Genomic DNA, 19170 nt, shown 5'->3' with positions numbered 1-19170 from the left:
ATATTTTACCAGAAAATTCTTCTCAAATATTTTCGGCATTCAGCTACCTTTTCAAGTATCTTCATTTATTGTGACAGCTGCGAGTCATTCATTGTCACAGACTGCATTTATCCCATTGGAGCTGTTGCATTCCTTTGATGAACCACTTCAAAGTACCTCAAGCTCATGGAAAGAAGCTCTTCATTAATGCAAAATATATATATATATATATTTTATATACACCTATGAATCTGTCTCCCCTAGTCCTGTAGCACCTCCAGTTCTTGGCAATGCTGTGTCCTTCCCTGTTACAGAGGTGAAGGGTGTAACCTCTGATTGACAAGGACAGACTGACCATCCTTCAGGGCTGCCCAGGACACCCAGGGATACCAGGTGCTCCTGGAGCTCCAGGCATGAAGGGAGAACAAGGCCTGCCAGGCCCTCAAGGTACTTTTCTTCTACTTGGTTTAATAGGTATCAGTTCCCTTGTTCACCAGAACAACAAATTAAAGAGCTGTTGTTCTGGTGAACCAGTACTTGACTGGAAAGTAGCCATCTAAATCTATATCCTCACTTAAAATAATAAATTTACCAAATGTTCCTCTACCATAATGTATGAGTCCAAGTACAGATTATTTTACCATCTGCAGAACAGAACACTTGTGAAATAATAACACAAGAGCTGCTGACTTGTGAGTGAACTCAGGATAATTGTTTTCAGGCACCTCACATAGAAGGCAGGCATTTGAAACTTTCCCAGTTTTTGACGGAAATTAAATCTTCAAAATGTTAGTAAGTGCTACGGATGTTTATACTCTCATTCAGGAGTTAAAACACATGAAATGAGATCTTCACAGTGTTCACCACCTTTATATTCTTTCTTGTGTTTTCTTTTCAGTGTACAAATTAGTCCTATTGACATGCACTTCAGCTTAAAACAGCTTTATTCTGCCATTATCAGCTGTATTTGCAGGACAAAATGAAATAGCATTATCAAAAATGAGAGCAGAATTTAACTAATATACATAGGATTCAGTGTACATATTTCTTTTACTGGGTTTATACCCCAATAAGGTCTTACCCCACGTCTTCTGGTTGCAGTTATTCCAGAGAAGGAAGGATGGGTCAGTAGATTTTTACAGAGACTTGGCATCTTACAAGCGAGGGTTTGGTAACCAGCAGTCAGAGTTCTGGCTGGGGAACGACCACATTCATTCACTGACCAGCTCAGGTGAGTCTGTCATCCTGCCCACAGGGCTGTGTCAGCACAGGAACTGCGTGAGCTGAAACAATCACAGCATAAAGTCAGCAATGAAAGGAAGACATTTATGTGCAGTAGTATAGTTTTTATTCACAGTTTGGTTGGGAAAATATTTTTTATGTTTACATCAGAATGAACAATAATGGTGAATACATTTCTGGAGGATGTTTCAAAACGCCACATCACTCAAAATGAAGAGCCAGCTACCTTGAAATATGAAAAAAATATTATGAGGAACTATGATGCAAAAGCAGCAGAATAATACTTTAAGACTGAGTTCCTCAGATGAAGTCTTGTCTCTCTTGTTTTAAAGATAATTATGAACTAAGGATCAAGAAAATGTCTCAATGTTTGCCAAATTTCAGTCTTTTAAGATTCTGGGGGAATCAGAAAATACCAACTCAACATAAATGGATTTGTATCTGGAAGTGCAGGTAGGTCCCTGTTCTGTGTACCTAGAGGTTTTTAAAGGTAAATACTGTAATACTAATCTGTGTAGCAGGAGCCAGAATTATGTGTATCTCAATGGTGAGTGGTTCAGTGTGTCAGTATCCGGCAGCTATATCAACCTGCAACTCACAAATGGTAACCCACTAAAACTAAGCAGGTGTGATCCTGGCCAGTACCTGGATGGGAGACCTCCTGGAAAAGTTAAGGTTGCTGCCAAAAGAGGTGTTAGTGGGATCAATATGGGGCACTCATCCTGAGGTCTGTGTAGGTCTTAATGTCCCACTGGGGACAGTGATGGGGACACTATACTGTAAAAAAGACACCATCCTTTGGATGAGATGTAAAACCGGAATCATTAAAAATCCCAGGTCATTTCTTGAAAATATTAAGAGTGTTACCCTGGCATTCTGGCCACATTTCCCCCTAGCCTTTAACATTCAGGACCTCCTAATAATCCCCACCTATGAATTGGTTTCTTCACTCTGTTCTCCCCCCTACTGACAGCTGATGTGTGGTGAGTGTATTGGTGCACTTTGGCTGCCATAACATCATCCAGATGGGTCCTATATAGAATGTATGTTGAACAGCAGGAGCTGTCTGCATCCTGAAAACTCGGCTTTCCCAATCTGGGAAAAAAGGATTGTACATTGAATTGTAGCAATTTCAAATAGAGCCGTCTTAGTGGAGGAGAATCCCCATTAGCTTTGTAAAGCGCATTGAGTGAAGTGTCTAGAAAAATGCTATGTAAGTGTAAGGAATTATTATCTTCCTTTTATATTATACTTATAGTAGTTTAGTGTCCTTCTGCTTTCTGATTTATCTGTGTCCAGTAAGCATCAGCCTTTCACAGGGAGAACAATCTTGTCCACAATATTTCTTACTTAAAAGAGCTAAAATATTATCTATCATCAGTTGTTCTGATGAAAATTGCTGAACATTCTGCTGAACATTAACAATTTCACAGATTTTTAGCATGTAAATATTTCCTTTGAATGTGTGTACAGTAATGCACTCAATAGAACTTTCCAAGCTTTTAAGCTTTCCAAGTAAAGGAGATCACATCACAATATAGTTTTTTTTCAGTGTAAAAGACTACCGCAGTTTCTACATTGATATTCGTATTAATTTATAGTTCTTCCTTGAGGCTCTTTTCAAAGTTGCAAAAATTATTTTCCAGAAACTCTTTGAGTTCTACAGTATCTACAAGTGATTCCCTATTTACTCAAAATTATATTTTCTTCTCTGCCACTGTTAGTGAGGGATCAAACAGTTCTTTAGGGTTTTTTTGAGGCCTCTTCAAAATTTCTCCATATTCTGTCCACAGGTGACTCCCTAACAGGACATAAGAATCTGCCTTTTTTTACCAAAGACCGTGACAATGACAGCTGTGACTGCACCTGCAGCAACATCTACAAGGGAGGCTGGTGGTATGGAAAGTGCCACAGTTACAACCTTAACGGTCTCTATCTGGGTGGGCACCATGAAAGCTGTGCCAATTGAATCAACTGGTCATCTGGGAAAAGGTGCCCATTATTCCTATAAGTATTGTGATATGAAAATAAGGCCTAGATGAGAGCTGAAGATGTGCAGCACAGTGAGAGAGCCATTCTCAGCTCCATTCCCAGGAGTTTATCATACAGGAATAGTCTGCTCATGCCTTTGAGGCTGACTATTTTCGATACACTGAACACTTGCTTCAGCAAATGTTGCCCAGCAGCAAATTCAGAAAGCACAGCATCCACATTTTCATCAGTTGACCTATTACTTGTTCCATTGCATCCTATGCATGCAGATGCAGCTACCAACCTGAACTACTTATAATAATAATAATAATAATAATAATAATAATAATAATAATAATAATAATAATAATAATAACAATAATAATAATAATAATAATAATAATAATACTGTTCCATGTGTGAGTAATAAACATTCCAGTGGTAATCTTCACATTTAGCTATTAAAATGGTTTGAGGAGCAAATTGATTGTCTAGTAAATTGATTCAGAAATAGTAGATTCCAGAGATATGGGGGAAGTTATGCACTGGCTTTGGTCTTCTAATTCTAAATTGTCACCCTTTCTCTTTTGCAAAACATTGCAGTAAATTGAATTTTCATTTTTTAATTTAATTATATGTTTTAGCGTAATAAAACCGTGGTCTATCACCCCCAAATCTCTTACCGGATGTTTTCCTCCTTGTGCTTATCAGAATCTCTGAATGCACACACTTTACTGCAGAGAGGAATGAATGACAGGTATTGAACAGATGAAGTCACATTCCTTTGACTCCTGTTCTAGCCTCCACCCATATTCAATAACAGTTACAGTGCTGTTAAACAGGAGGCTGGACTCTTAGACTGTATAAAGGCAGCTGTTCTCCACAAGAATGCATGACACTGACAGAGGAGGTAGACTGACAAGGAAAGCATCTTGACTGGCAACAGAATGATTCTTCAAATGGTTTGTGAAACCACCTTTCTTCTCTCCTTGTGCCTCACTGCAGCCACCAGCACAGAAAGCACCTGTCCAGGTAAATGCTACAGCTGCATGGAAGTTGAAGTCTATAGCTGACCTGAGACCTGAGCTCAGGTCAGGGCTTGTACAGTCGCTGTTAATCTTACACACCCTTATGCAAGAGAATTGCCATACGCTAGGGAGCATAAAAGATTACAAAACTTGCAACCATTTGTCTTTCTTATTAAAGAAAATGTGAGTTATTTACTTTTTATACTTTTCAGTCTGTAAATATAATTGCTTTAGAACTTGAACTCCTTAGTAATTGTTCTACATTTTGTAACGGATGCCATCCTTCATAAGCACTATATAAAATACATTTGGATTAATCAATTGATTTTTATAAACATAATGGCAACAGCTGGCTTTTTGTTCCTAATTCGCTGTATTCTATATTGTAGTATGTTTCTACAGAAAATAGGCTTTGTCTAATGTCATGCCTTGTACACTGTTTCTGAATTTGCTTAGCTTCTTATTTACCATTTAATTAAACTCTAACAACTTGGAGTGATGGTTACCCCAGCCAGATTGCATGCCAGTAACGGTGATATTGCATTGAACAAAGGATTTTATTTGCTTCTTGGTTGGGTGATTTGTCTCCAAAGTTAACCCATAGACCTTAGTTTTTACAAAACATTAAACAACTAAAAGGAAGACTGCCCCTTCTGTCAGAGTTCTGCCTGTACATTGCGAGACTCTCTGGAAGAATTGGTGGTTAATTCATTTTCCAGTTTTTATGCAATTAGAAAAGATCTTTCCTCTGAATGATTTGTTTCTTTTAGACCAACAAGACTTTCTTGAAGAATCCTCCCATAACTGTGTCAAATCAGCCTCAGGCTACCAGGTTTTTGTTGACAAATCATAGCCGGATTGTAACATTGGCAAATTGGGAAATTTAGTTTTTTTCCCCACTATTTGGTTTGACTCCTGGAACTACAGAATTTAAATGAGAAAAGCTACAGAGGTTAGAGTCTGTACCATATCCCTGGCCCATAATAGACACCCCTTTGACTGTGTTCCATATTTTGTCAGAATAAGCCAGCAAATGTCTTGTGAAAACTGTGCTGGAGAAATTAGTTGCACACACTACACAGGAAGCAGAGTTATACTGAGTGGCGAAATACTGATGTACTGTATCTGTATCCACTTTTTCATCCATTCATCCCTGACCTTTTTATGGCAGTCTAAATGCACACAGCACTCACATACTAAACAAGCTAGGAAAACGGTAAGTCTCTGACGGTATAAAATATACTTTCAAAGCACGATTTCCTACATCGTTTCAAAACCTCCAAACCACTAAATGTGACCTCAACTAAACAAAACTGATTCAATATTTTGTCTGGTAATTAACTTTAACTACTTTGCAGTTCAGCTTGCCAACCCACTATCCAGTGCACACTTTGAGCCAGTCACATCTGTAAAACCAGAAATAAACTATCATGACCGCATTCTTTTCAACTACTGTCTAAACAGATCTTTATAAAAAGGCTGCAGTGCATGAAAGCTAAATTCACCAAAGCGATTACCCACTGAATGCTGGTATTAAAGAGATTGATGGTACTTGAATTCACTTGATTAGGGGAAAAAACTCCTAATACCCACATTATCTTAAAGGCCAATGCTTTTCATTGGACACTTCATCTCATTCCAGTAGTTACGGCAATGCTGTGCTCTTCTGTGTCACAGAGGTGAAGGTTGTGGGCCTGAATGACAAGGACAGACTGACCATCCTTCAGGGCTGCCCAGGACACCCAGGACACCCAGGAATACCAGGTACCCATGGAGCTCCAGGCATGAAGGGAGAACAAGGCATGCCAGGCCCTCAAGGTAATTAAAGATGTTTTCATCAGTGGTACAGTACCTGCACATCCAGTTACTGATAATTGGGGTCTTCTTTTCAGCTGTATTTCTTCATTACCTGTCTGAACTATTATCGCCCTACTCCCCACCTCGCAACCTCCGCTCTTCAAATTCTGCCCTCCTTACTGTCCCCCAAGCCCTGTTCCCGTTCCATTTCCTTGTCCGCCGGTTCTGACCCGGCTTCTGGTTTTAATTCCGTGTTTTGATGGATCTCCTGGTTTTGGACTTACCCATTTGTTTTGGATACTCTCTAAGGATTACTCTTTTGGATTGTTCGCCTCGGCCACACCTCCCCCGTGCACCAGCGCACCTTGGCCCCCCTGTCTTCAGCCCCGTATTCCTGCATGACGTTTCCCCAGTGTTTCCCCACTTCTTCGGATTGTGTCGTCCGCATAGGGTCCGGAAAGAACTGTTCGTTACAGGAACTCTTTGCCCAAGGTTATCAGAGAGTCACCTTCTCTAAATTCCTTCAAATCCAGACTCAAAACCCTCTTCTTCAGAAAAGCCTTTACTTAACTGGTTCCATTCTTCACCCCTCTGCTCTTCTTAGTACTACCTTCCACGGTCTTCTCTATTGTTATTGTTGTATTGTTGTAATTGTAATTGTATCTTATCTTGTGTATTCTTCTTATTTATTTTTGTATTCTTCTTATTTATTGTTATTGTCATCCGGAAAAGCGCTTTGAGAAGCCACCTTTAAAGGCGGTATATACATAAAATAAAGTTTATTATTATTATTTCAGGTGTGAAAGGAGAACCAGGAGTTTTTGGAAAGACTGGCCCAGCTGGAGCTAAAGGTAACAGAGAGAAAATAAAATTGAAATCAATGATATCCAAGAATGGAGCAGACCTGCTGAGCAGTGGGTAGACAAGTCTGTTTATGGCTCTGAACATCAATAATCATTAAAAAACTGCACTAAAAAGCTTTTACTTGTGATAATTTTAGAAAACAAATTCTTTTTCAGGACAGAAAGGCGAACCAGGGGATCAGGCTGGTACAGGTAAGCAAAGCATGAACACACTAACTTTAAGAGATACAAGCACAAGCTCAGACTCAGATTTAGTAGAAAAATTATGCTAGTTTAAACTATAGATATAGATTTAAACTACTTGTTGGTCAGAAAACTATCCCAAAAATCAGCTGTGTTTGGGATTGACACTAGTGCCTAAATTAGGGGGGCCTAAGTTGTTATTGCCCACCTCCCCCCCTCAAAAAAAGCAAAGGATGATCTTTTTTTTCTTGGATAGAGGAACAGTTTCACCCAAGACCTAACCCATCCTCCTTAGAAAATAGAAGTTTAATAGATTAAACAGCCTCTGAGGGGGATGAAAAGTGGAAACATATCTGAAGGGCACCCCCACAACCCAGACGAGAAAGAGAACTCTCCCACCCCACTCAAAAACAGCTTAAGTTTGCTTAACCCTCCCCCCTCCAAGCTCACATCAGCCCTGGCTGTATTTTTCTATTGCAACACATCATAACACTGTTTGGAAACAGCTTAACATATTTCTACTAATAAACTCCAGTGTAGACTTTCCAGAGTTTAAACATTTCCAGGTGTTTTCAAAATGGAAAAATACTCAGGTCAAATGTTTAAACAATGTTTTTTGGAAAATAATGAGACTGAAAATGGTTTGCATTCAACAAAGTCTGTATATCCATGTACTGTATAATGGGGATAGTCTTTCAGCAGTACACTACATTCTCAGTTCAACTGCTGATGACAGACTTTTGTCATTTTAGGGTCACGTAACTGTAAGGAGCTGCTGGACCAGGGGAACTACATCAGCGGCTGGTACACAGTGAGGACAGAGGGAGACAAAGACATCAGGGTGTTCTGTGACATGGAGACAGACGGGGGCGGCTGGCTTGTGAGTGATCAGATAAACCAACAATCATTTCTGACAAAAACAGTCTGTGCATTTCAGCTTAGATCTGATTCTATGCACAAGTACCTGTACAACTTCATCTGTTTGGAAAGAAAGTAGCAGTAAATACATTTCCATTTAACATAATCAAAACCTTTATTTACTGTTGGTGGGCAGTATGGTGGTACAGCGGTTATCGTTGCTACCTTGCAGGCTGAGGCCCTGGGTTCAGTTCTGGATCTAGGGTGCTGTCTGCCTTGAATTTATATGTTCTCCCTTGTTCTCATGGGTTTATTCTAGGTGCTCCCATTGCCTTCCACAGTCTAAAGGTATAACATACTAAACTGATAGGAACAAGTAAAAGTTTATTCCACACTGCAAACAGAAGAAAATAAACACAATGTTTCAGCTGTGGAGCCTTTTTTGGGTCAAGAAGGCTCCACAGCCGGAATGTTGTGTTTCTATTCTTTCCTTTTCAACATGGAATAAGCGTATTACTTGTTCCTTGGCAGCGGACGCATGCTGACACAGCTACCTACTGTACTTGAACTACTAAACTGATAGTTAAACTGGGTGCTAGGAAATATTGGCCCTGGTGTGCAAGTGTACATGTTTGTGTCTGTGGGTGCCTTGCAATGGGCACCCATTGCTTGGTTTTGGCTCCTCTGTGACCCGGTGCTGTATACAGCGGTTAGGAATTGGTTGGATGGATTTACTTTACAAGCTTCCAAACCTATGGTAAATGAACAAGATACTGTAGATAATTCGGTTCTGCTTCCCTGGTGTGTTCTGGTTGCAGGTATTCCAGAGGAGGTTGGATGGATCAATAGATTTTTTACGAGACTGGGCCTCTTACAAGCGAGGGTTTGGTAACCAGCAGTCAGAGTTCTGGCTGGGCAACGACCACATTCAAACACTGACCAGCTCAGGTGAGTCTGCCAGCCTGGCCACAGGGCTGGGTCAGCACAGGAACTGCAGGAGACAGATCAGCTGTAGAGTATCAGCAGGGAAAAAGGACATTTTCTGACAACATGAGAAGAGTTACACTGGGAAGGTTGAAAAGCCAGTAAAAAAAATATTTGTTTAACTTTATATCATCTTCAACTAGAGAAGCATAGTTTTGATTTTTCTCTCCAGTTTTAAAATGAGTGCAACTGCTTTATGTTCAACTTAGAATCTGTTTTTTTGGTAATTACTAGACATCAGAATATCCAAGCATGGTACAGTAGTTTGTATAGTCTTTACATTGGATCCGTGTACATTTAACACTTTGTGTTTTTCCATGTTTACTACACATACTGGGTATACTTCACAAAAAGCCAAAATAAATTAATTTTGTTCACCTGTGTTGCACATCCGAGCTCATAATATTTCACATTACTCTTGCTTTATCAGAGTATATGTGCAGTTTATTTTTAAATAGCTATAGTCCATAAACAGCCTCATGTTTTTGTTTTTAAATGTGCAGTACCTTTCCACAATTTCTACACTTATCTTTGAACCTTTGCTTACTTTCAAAAGTTCAAAAGAATTGTTTAGACTGACCTTGTGAATACCTTGAGTGATGGGTATGTGACACTAATTAGCCCAGGCAATGTAACATCAAAACCCTTTCATTCTTGTGACAATGAAAAGGTAGATTTGATGTCATTAGATTAGATGAGTTGTTTTAGAAACCTGCCATTTTGAAGGCTATGAACACTTGCACTTACCGAAAGAGTCAGAGTTGTTAAACATGACCAAGTGACACGACCAATCTAATTATGCAAACATTTAGAAAACCATACATTCACAATAAAGAAAACAATTGACTGCAATAGGTTTCTGATCTTTGCATATGATTACATGGACTGTAATAAAGAATGTTGTGTTTCCTTCTTCTAATATTTTCTCAATTGATTAATGTATGATCCCTTCACGTCATGTTCAGTGATACAGTTAGGTGCTTTCAGGAAGGGTAAGTATCTAACATGATGAACACACATTTCTGGAAAAGAATGAATACAGTATCTTGTTATTGTTGTATTGTTGTAATTATAATTGTGTCCTGTCTTGTGAAATTTTCTTATTTATTGTTGTAGTCTTCTTATTTATTGTTATTGTCATCCTGTAAAGTGCTTTGAGAAGCAACCTTTAAAGGCGCTATATAAAATAAAGTTTATTAATATTATTATTATTATTATTATTATTATTATTATTATTATTATTATTATTATTATTATCTTAGCTTCTAACCTATATCCTTGTGTGTCTATTTTTTAAGGGAATAATGAATTAAGGATAGACTTCAAGGATTTTGACAATGTGTCTACTTTTGCAAAATACCAGTCCTTCATGATTATGGGGGAATCAGAGAATTACAAACTTGTGCTAGGGGGATTTCAAGGTGGAAGTGCAGGTAGGTTCAAATTTCTGACTTATTTCTTGCAAGAGCGATGTAAGAAGCCAGACGAATTATATTTTGCCCATTTTCGAAACCTGATTTGGGACCTAGTCTCAAATTCTTTTTGACCATTCAATTGCGCATGTACAGTATGATGCATTCACATGTTTATATTACTATTGATTTCCAATTTGGTTTTAACAAGACAGAGCAGCCTGATAATACAATAATATCTAATGTTTTAACATACAGTTTGTGATGGTACTGATTACCTCTCTTAAAGTACTGAGACTGAGAATGGGTAAATATTCTTTCCAACTGAATTCTAAACATTCAATAAGTCCACTTGCACAAAACCTCAAAGTTGCAAGGCCACAAAATTGCAATTATTTGTTTTTCACTTTAAGATGTTATTGGTCCACTATGTTGGCGTTAAATTTTAATTTGCACACTATACTTCCATAAACCTGTCATATTTGTGGTTTGTGGTTATGAATAGAAGTACACAGTGATTAATACCTAATATGAAACTAAATTATTCATCCCCTGGGTCCATAGTGTAATGCCTGGTATTTCTGCATGTTTTCCTTATACTTCCGTCTTTAATTTTCCACTCCGCTCATAAGGCTGCTGGTCAGTGAGAGAAAGTAAGTATTCACCTCAGTAAAGACCCCTGCTGCCACAAGTTAAAACTTATTTATTTTCTATCTCCAGGTGATTCCCTATCGTATCATAACTCAAGGCCCTTTTCTACCAAAGACCGTGACCATGACACTTACGACAGGAGCTGTGCTGAAATTTTTCAAGGAAGTTGGTGGTATGGGGACTGCCATCACTCAAATCTGAACGGGCTCTATCTGGGAGGGAGTCATGAGACACATGCCAATGGAATCAACTGGTTGTCTGGAAAAGGCCATAAGTATTCCTATAAGTACTGTGATATGAAAATACGACCCACTTGAGGCCCAGCAGAGGTTTAATGTTAATCCTTGACTCCCACATAATGTAAACATTTAACTGTACTGTACAGAATGGATGTGTCTCATGTAGTCTATGTTTAACACATTCTCTTGCTTGTTTATGGAAGTCATTGTCAAAACTATGGCTATGTAGATCACATCATACAGTTTATTGTAAGGGAGACATGCTAAAGCATTGAAAATATTTATCAATAGTTGGTGAGTTACATGAAAGATAACAACTAAGGGCTATAAAGAACTGATTAATACAATGCTAAAATAATATTTTATTTTTTATTCTACATGGATGAAAACATATGTATGACAAATACGACTGCCCTGTGCAATGTTTTTATGATTATATTATCTTTAGTGTAAAACATCATAAGAATTTTTTAAGCAAGACACTATCCAATCTGTAATCCATTTTTCTCTATTTTATTCCAATTGTATTTATTGGGGGCAAGAATACGCCTAGATGGCACAAAAAGAAGCCCATTTCACTGGTCAAAGTATAGCTATGTCTTGCTGATAAATTCTAAAAAAGACAAAAGAATTTTACATGACAGTTTGCCCATTATGTGCACAGCAGAATTTTGTCAGCTTACCAATTATCTCATTTTGTATAAAGGGACTAAGCCTAACATTCTAAATTTAACCTGGATGGTACCTATATAACTTTTTAGTCATTGTTTCCATTGACAAGGTATAGTCTTTCCAGACCTGGCTTACTCATGCCCCCAGTCATCGCACCCAAACCTCATACTTTGTCTTGTGGGAGGCAAACCCACACAATGGTTCATTGTCAGCTGTTCAGGCTAGAGGGGTAAAACCTGTTCTCTGGGTCTTGTTCATGAGCGAGGGTAGAGGGAATTGAGGCACAGACCAGTGGTTTGGTGCAGTGTTAACATTAATGCGGACAATGTTCCAAACCGTTGTGGTGAAGTCCAGATAAAGCTCTTGGTTTTCTGGTTGATCTACAGTACGTTCCAGCCCTCGCCTATGGCCATGAACCTTTGGTAGCCACAGAAAGAATGAGACCATGGGAAATTAGGTTTCTCCATAGGGCTGCTGAACTTACTCTCTATGATAGAGTGAGGAGCTCTGGGAGCAACCTGTACTTACCGGTCAAGCAACCAAGGAGTCAGAGGAGCCAGATGAGGTGGTTCAGGCGTCTGGTAAGGATGCCCCCAGGGTGCCTCCTGCTGGAGATATACCAGGACAGACCCACTGGGAAGAGACCCCAGGGCAGACCCAGCACACACAACTGCTGGAGAAAGGGAAGCCTGTTACCACTGAGACCCTCATCAGGAATGAACATTTAGAAAAAAAGATGTGACTTTTTTTCTTATGTTTTTGAAACCACCTCGAGCAATGAAACAATAAAGACACCTCAAACCCCTGAGTGATGTGAGCGAAGAGTTTGTTGAATGGCACAATGATCTAGCCTCCAGACCAATCAAAGCTAACTTTTATTTCACCCCAAAGAAAGCAGTGACTCCTTGTTTTGCAGAAATCCTCAAAAGGGAAAATACAAAGGGAAGAAACATGAAGCATGAGTTCTGAATACATTTGTAGCTTAAATAAAATATTATACTTTGGTTCAACGTAACTATCTTGGCAACTCTGAGTTCACAATTTTATAGTATTATTAGTGCTTATCATAATACATATCTGTGTTTATCCCCGAGGGACAAGGATGAGACAAATGACAGATCACTTCCCAGGCACATCAGTTATTGCAGAGAGAAAAGACACCCAATGAAAACATACACATGTCCTTCACCCCTCCCCTCAAAACACAACAGTAATTAAGATGCTCTTGGAAAGGGGTCTGGACAATATAAAAACAGCCTTTTCCCCTAACAAGCCACTCTGAGAGAAGAGGTGGACACTGAGGGACATCTGAATGATCAGCAACAGAATGGCGCCTAACAAAGTCTCTGGTTCCATCTTCATTGTCTCTATGTTTGTCACTGTGGCTTCTGGAGGAGAAAACACCTGTCCAGGTAAATATCAGACTCACTAGAAACACTAGAAAAACCTTTACAGTGTTTTTACAGTATAGAGATGTGCAGATAGTGCTGTTGTATATTTCTTGTGTTTCAGATTACACTGTACATGTTGCACCTCTATTTAAAAAGGTCTTTTCCTGTTATTGGCTTTGCTACTTGTGCCCTGCGTACTACTTTGTGTCATTTTCTGCTGCTTTTTCTATTTTCATAAGTCTGCCATTTCAATTAAATAATCAGTGAACAATTTTATGGAAAGGTTTTAGGTACTGTAGCAGATTACCTGTAGGTGTGCTTAGAAAGCGTGGAAATCAGATGAACATCAGGTTTCTAATCTGCCTGTTGAAGCAGATTTACTATGCCTGGAGCAAAGTGACATATAAGGAGTCATATTTTCTCATCATCCTTTAACTACTTTTATGGCCATCTAAACACGGAGACTAGTAACAAACAAGAAAGGATGGTGTACAGGAAGGCTGAACTATAAAAATAAGTGTATGGCAACTATTTTCTGAAATCTCAGAATATTTGCCTTGCTTGCCTGAAAGCAAGCAAGCTAGGGGAAAAATTGTAAGGATTAAAGGAAGAAGAACGAGGTATTACAAACTCTTCCATCTTTTGAAAACCCCTTACCTCCCAATAGGATCATCTCTAAAGTCTGAGAAAATCTCCTGCCTGATGAGCCTCATGTAAGATTCTCTCTCTGTGAAAAAGTTCTGGACTGTCTACTGCATTTAATTATATTCTATGTAATTATCGCAGTGCGACAGATGGCAGAATCTCCTCCATTCAAATACAAAAAACCTTGATTAAAGCATTGGATCCACACCCACTGTCCATAGAAGAACAGAAGCCCTAGTCCTTTGGCTCATGACAACAGACTCTCCAGCAATGGATAAAGAGTTTGACCCCAAACATAATGTGAAACCTCCACCTCTCTTGTCCAGTTTTCCTGTTGAAGCTGCGCTCTTTTGTATTGCAGAGCTGAAGGTTGTGGGCCTGAATGACAAGGACAGACTGACCATCCTTCAGGGCTGCCCAGGACACCCGGGGATACCAGGTGCTCCTGGAGCTCCAGGCATGAAGGGAGGAGAAGGCCCTCGAGGTAAGTGATAGCTGTTCTAACGTCTCCCCAAGTCATAGCAACTATAAATAGACAGAAATAGGACACCTCTCAGCTGTATGCAGCTGTATGGTTCAACCCAAAGACCTCTTCATCACTGATGATAGAGGCTGCCTCCTCACCTGTATTGCTACATTTTAGGTGTGGCGGGAGAGCCAGGAGCATTTGGGAAGATTGGTCCAGCAGGAAGCAAAGGTAAATAGTGATTATTTGTTTTTACAAAGGTAAGCATTGGGAAATTGATCCTAATTTTCAAATACAAATCACATACAGTGAAGAAGAATGGCAGGCACATTTAATGAAAGGAGCAAGGAGGTTTTAATGTAGAAATTAAAAGAGAAAACATTCTGTTGTGGAGTGACTTTGCTAATGTAATTCTTGTAAAAACAAACAAACTTTTGAATGCCATTAGGAAATATAACAAACAATACATGTAGGTAGGTAAGATAAACTGCCCCTAGATTATATAGCTTTCAAATGATAAAATAAGCTTATAGTGTTAAAAGTTTTGAGGTAATGACTTGTCTATTATTCCTTTTGAAGGACAGAAGGGAGAACCAGGTGATCAAAGAAGCAAAGGTGAGCGTTTGACATACTACCGAAAACAAGCTATTACTTACTGGATTTTGCCTAACTACCATTGAAAATGGAAAGCCAAAATCCCACAAATTGATAAAATTCACCCTCAGGAATAACTAAATGTAGAGAATGTGTATCACTCAGGATGTAATAGTCAGAAACATATCCCAAGAAATCAAATAAATCTCTGTTACAAAACCTTTATAATGTTTAACACTGGAAAATAAATAAATTCAATAGTTTTGAATAAAAGAACACTGAATAAAAGAGATAAATGTAGAACACCCTCACATCAGATGCTGAATTGAAAATTCAAATGGGAAAAATGTTGAAGACACATATTTTTTTGTTTATTAGAAGAGAAAAAGAAGTGATGTACTATAGATTCTGTCTCCATCTGCAAGATTGCACTTTGCACACTGGCAAAGGGAGGCATGTGTCTGTTCAGCTGCCAGCGTGACGTTATCGTTCTTCCAGGGGCTCGGAACTGTAAGGAGCTGCTGGACCAGGGGAACTACATCAGCGGCTGGTACACAGTGAGGACAGTGGGAGACAAAGACATCAGGGTGTTCTGTGACATGGACACTGACGGGGGCGGCTGGCTTGTGAGTAGCCAAAAAATTACTTTCCGACGCCATATAGGCTGCAGAAACGTGGCTTCTTCAAAAAAACAGTGGATATCAATTAGCTTCTAACTATCAAATAAGATAGATTGGCCAAATGGTCTCCTCAGTGGTAACTCTGGTTATGATTATCAGAACATAAATACAAAGATCTAAAACACTGATTGCTTGAGCTTTACAAAGAAAGAAGAAAGTAATGTTTCACGTCTTTTATCTTGAAAACATATACTTACTGTAGCAATAGCAGAATGCTTCACAGCAGATATAGCTTTTTGTTACTAATGTACAGATTGCTTCAATTACAAATAGTCTCTGTCTCCATCTGAGCAGCTACATCTACTGTATGTGTATTGATAATTAAACACTATTGTTACATAAATGGATTACAGGCAACACAGAAGTTTATGCATATTTCTCATTGCTTCCCGGGATATTTGCAGGTATTCCAGAGAAGGATGGATGGGTCAGTTGATTTTTACAGAGACTGGGCCTCTTACAAGCGAGGGTTTGGTAACCAGCAGTCAGAATTCTGGCTGGGGAACGACCACATTCATTCACTGACCAGCTCAGGTGAGTTTTGCCTTCCTTCGATCGATGCTTTGTGAGTTGATAACTAGATTTACGGAAAGAGGTTATATAGTAATTAGGCAGTATGAATTAGTCTATAAATTAGTTTAATTATCTTAATTAGCATAATCCTCAAAATGTTACTGCATGCAATTTATTTAAAATAATTGGCATCCAGCTACTTTCAGTTTCAAAACTATACATTTATGTTTTCCATTGTATCATCAAGGTGATCATTCAGAGTGATTTTATCAATACTGTGAACAATGGTTGTATGGAATGCCATTCTGTTCCTCCAGCACAGAGAAAGAAACTGGACTGGACAAACTGGACTTTTCTGACTTCTCTTCAGATGCTGCCAGAGACAAAGGAAAAAAACTTGTCTTTGATCAATCATTTGGAACTATTAACATGTACAATGACAGGAAACTGTTCCTATTGTGCTTTAAAGTTATGCAAAAAGCATTTTTGATAAAAACGAGTCTGCCCTGTTTATCATAGGTTTGCAGGAGCACCATCTGCAATGCATGTCCTGAGGTGCAGTCTTGCTTGTTTTCTTTTGAAGGGGATTATGAATTAAGGATAGACTTCAAGGATTTTGACAATGCGGCCACCTTTGCAAAATACAGTAATTTTCTGGTTACTGGGGAATCGGAGAATTACAAACTTCTGCTGGGGAATTTTGAGGCTGGAAGTGCAGGTAAGGTCTTGTTGCATTTTCACCCGCTGTATTAATACTGCACCTTATATATTTATATATTTCTTTGTATTCCCAATTTGGAATTGACCATTTAGTCACTATTATTTCCAGTTCATAGTTGACTAGACAGTCTTGGTGTCAGACTAAAACATTAAATTACAGTCAATTATAATTTGTCTCTGCCTGTCTAAAGGCAAACATTCCACCATGTCTGATTAATAGGCAGTTAATTTGAGGGCAGAGTATATATGCATCCATCCTTTTCTAACTGCTTCATCCAATACAGGGTCACGGGGGAGCCAGAGCCTATGCTGGCAAGCAAAGGGTGCAAGGCAGGTCATCAGTCTATCACAGCGCAGACAGACACAGACATGCACACACTCACAGCAAAGTTAATTTTCCCAGCAGCCATTTAACCTAACAGAATGGCTTTGGACTGTGAGAAGAAACTGGAGCCCCCAGAGAACACCGGGAGAGCATGCAAATCACATGCAAATTAGCTCCCTAGATCCAGAATTGAATCCATTCAAAAGTGGAAGCATGCAAGTTACATTAGATGTCTTGTTTAAAATTATTTGTTGAAAGTGCAATAAGCCTTGCAATTAAAAATATAGCGTATGTGCTTTTTTATACAGGGCAGCTTTGAGATAGAGATTGTTTGAAGTCCTGCATGCAAAGTGCTTATAACTACAGTAGGTTTAACTATTCTGATCATTAGTTCATTTAGTCATTCCCTACAGCAAGTAATATCTCACAATTTTTATGTAACCATGTATAAACTGTATGAGCTTCATCTGTTGATTTGTAGATCTTATTCCCTCCTCTGCTTTTGCAGCAATAATATGTGTTGGGAGACTAATTTCTCCCTCTCTCACATCACAACATACTGTATTTCAGAACACTACTCTTAAATACCTAAAGAAACAACCTGAGACAAATCTCAACAATTCAGAAATCTCTGACAGTATCCACCTATTGCTTTGGGATAGAAGCCAGGAAAAGCTGACTTGAGCAGAATCTATCTCACATTCAATGTAGTATTGGGCAGTACCTCAAATCTCAAAGTAACACTGTTGTAACTGATTCAATAGTAGGACTGTGGTCTTCACTTTATTGATTGCTTTGTTGGGGTCAAACAGATTTGTTGCGGAATACAAAGTTTGTTATTAATGAAGTACTTGTATTCTGTCCTCAGGTGATTCCTTCTCATATCATAACAGCATGCCCTTTTCAGCCAAGGATCGGGACAATGACAGCCATGATAACAGCTGCAGCACTATGTTCAAGGGTGGCTGGTGGTATGGGAAGTGTCACCAGGCCAATCTCAATGGTCTCTATCTGGGAGGAAGCCATGAAAGTCATGCTAATGGGATCAACTGGTTGACTGGGAAAGGCCAAAAGTATTCCTATAAGTACTGCGATATGAAAATAAGACCCCGCTGAGTGGGAATAAGAGAACACATGGGCCATGTATGGCTAGCACAAGGGCCATATGTTCAGCTACAGTCCTAAAGTTTCTTTTATACATTACAAGATCCTGGAATACTTTGGAATGTGTTGTGACATCATCATGTATTTCAGTAGGGCAACTATTTTTATAAAGATATGTGTGCACGCTGAGGTACATTTCAGCGATTTTAGTGATTGACACTATTTGCTCCTGTTTGCACTGCTGTAAATAAAAGATTTGACTCCAGACCCATATGATTTCTTCTTGTCTAATTTCACCTTTTGTCTGAAAAAAACATTATATGCATGCCAGCCTTATGTGGAAATCTTCTGGCTATTAAAATGAAAACTGATCATGCATGGAGGTCTGTTATAAGATAGTTACAGTTTGCATTGGCATTTCCCATAACCAGAGAATTTTTCTGGCAAAGTACAAGCAAACATAAAGAAACCTTATTAGTCAATTAAAGTTTCCCTGAGCTTCAACTGCACACAGGTGGACTCCAGTCAAGTAATTATGTGACTTGAAGAAGAGAGGTGGTTACTTCAGAGATAATCTAGGTGTGTCAAAGCAAGGCGCTGAAAACTTATACATTCAATTATTTTCAGTTTTTTTATTTTCAATTAATTTAGTAAAATGTCTGGATTTTTTTTCACTTTGACCTTATGGAGTACTTTGTGTTCATGTGTGGCACAAATCCTCAGTTAAATACATCATGGTTCCAGTCTGTAACACAATAAAATATGAAAATGTCCAAGGGGAGTGAATACTTTTGCAAAGCACTGTAAATGCTTTACCTCACCATTTTCTCACAAACGGTATCATATATAAATG

The 19170-nt window shown here is 38.8% G+C and overlaps 2 protein-coding genes across 3 annotated transcripts; both read left to right on the top strand.

The window, feature by feature from the left end:
* The first annotated feature begins 315 nt into the window (after positions 1-315).
* LOC102690950 (ficolin-1-like) lies at positions 316-12684 on the top strand. 2 transcript variants are annotated; one of them, XM_015356360.2, is made up of 8 exons: positions 4077-4224; positions 5898-6038; positions 6815-6868; positions 7037-7072; positions 7816-7943; positions 8740-8869; positions 10204-10338; positions 11038-12684. In XM_015356360.2, exons 1-8 carry the CDS (start codon positions 4140-4142, stop codon positions 11283-11285), a joined length of 957 nt encoding a protein of 318 aa, XP_015211846.1. In that variant the 5' UTR covers positions 4077-4139; the 3' UTR covers positions 11286-12684. The 2 variants fall into 2 exon arrangements, with proteins under 2 accessions (XP_069050567.1, XP_015211846.1); XM_069194466.1 differs by lacking the exons at positions 4077-4224; positions 5898-6038 and adding an exon at positions 316-426.
* Positions 12685-12950: 266 nt separating this feature from the next.
* Positions 12951-18588, top strand: LOC102691148 (ficolin-1-like). Its single transcript, XM_015356364.2, has 8 exons — positions 12951-13291; positions 14277-14399; positions 14559-14612; positions 14961-14996; positions 15474-15601; positions 16060-16189; positions 16752-16886; positions 18082-18588. The coding sequence occupies exons 1-8, from the start codon at positions 13192-13194 to the stop codon at positions 18327-18329; spliced, it is 954 nt and encodes a 317-aa protein (XP_015211850.2). The 5' UTR covers positions 12951-13191; the 3' UTR covers positions 18330-18588.
* The last annotated feature ends 582 nt before the right edge of the window (positions 18589-19170 follow it).

Source organism: Lepisosteus oculatus, chromosome 9 (assembly GCF_040954835.1).
Source record: "Lepisosteus oculatus isolate fLepOcu1 chromosome 9, fLepOcu1.hap2, whole genome shotgun sequence".
In the NCBI taxonomy this organism is placed as follows: domain Eukaryota; kingdom Metazoa; phylum Chordata; class Actinopteri; order Semionotiformes; family Lepisosteidae; genus Lepisosteus; species Lepisosteus oculatus.
The sequence above is the reverse complement of the archived record's forward strand: the minus strand, read 5'-3'. Positions and strand labels throughout refer to the sequence as shown.

Coding starts and splice junctions, on each gene's coding strand:
- LOC102690950 (XM_015356360.2), top strand. CDS start 4,140: ATGATTCTTCAAATGGTTTGTGAAACCACCTTTCTTCTCTCCTTGTGC. Junction 6,039..6,814: donor AGGCATGCCAGGCCCTCAAG/GTAATTAAAGAT, acceptor TTATTATTTCAG/GTGTGAAAGGAGAACCAGGA. Junction 8,870..10,203: donor TCAAACACTGACCAGCTCAG/GTGAGTCTGCCA, acceptor CTATTTTTTAAG/GGAATAATGAATTAAGGATA.
- LOC102691148 (XM_015356364.2), top strand. CDS start 13,192: ATGATCAGCAACAGAATGGCGCCTAACAAAGTCTCTGGTTCCATCTTC. Junction 13,292..14,276: donor AGGAGAAAACACCTGTCCAG/GTAAATATCAGA, acceptor TTTGTATTGCAG/AGCTGAAGGTTGTGGGCCTG. Junction 16,887..18,081: donor TTTTGAGGCTGGAAGTGCAG/GTAAGGTCTTGT, acceptor TTCTGTCCTCAG/GTGATTCCTTCTCATATCAT.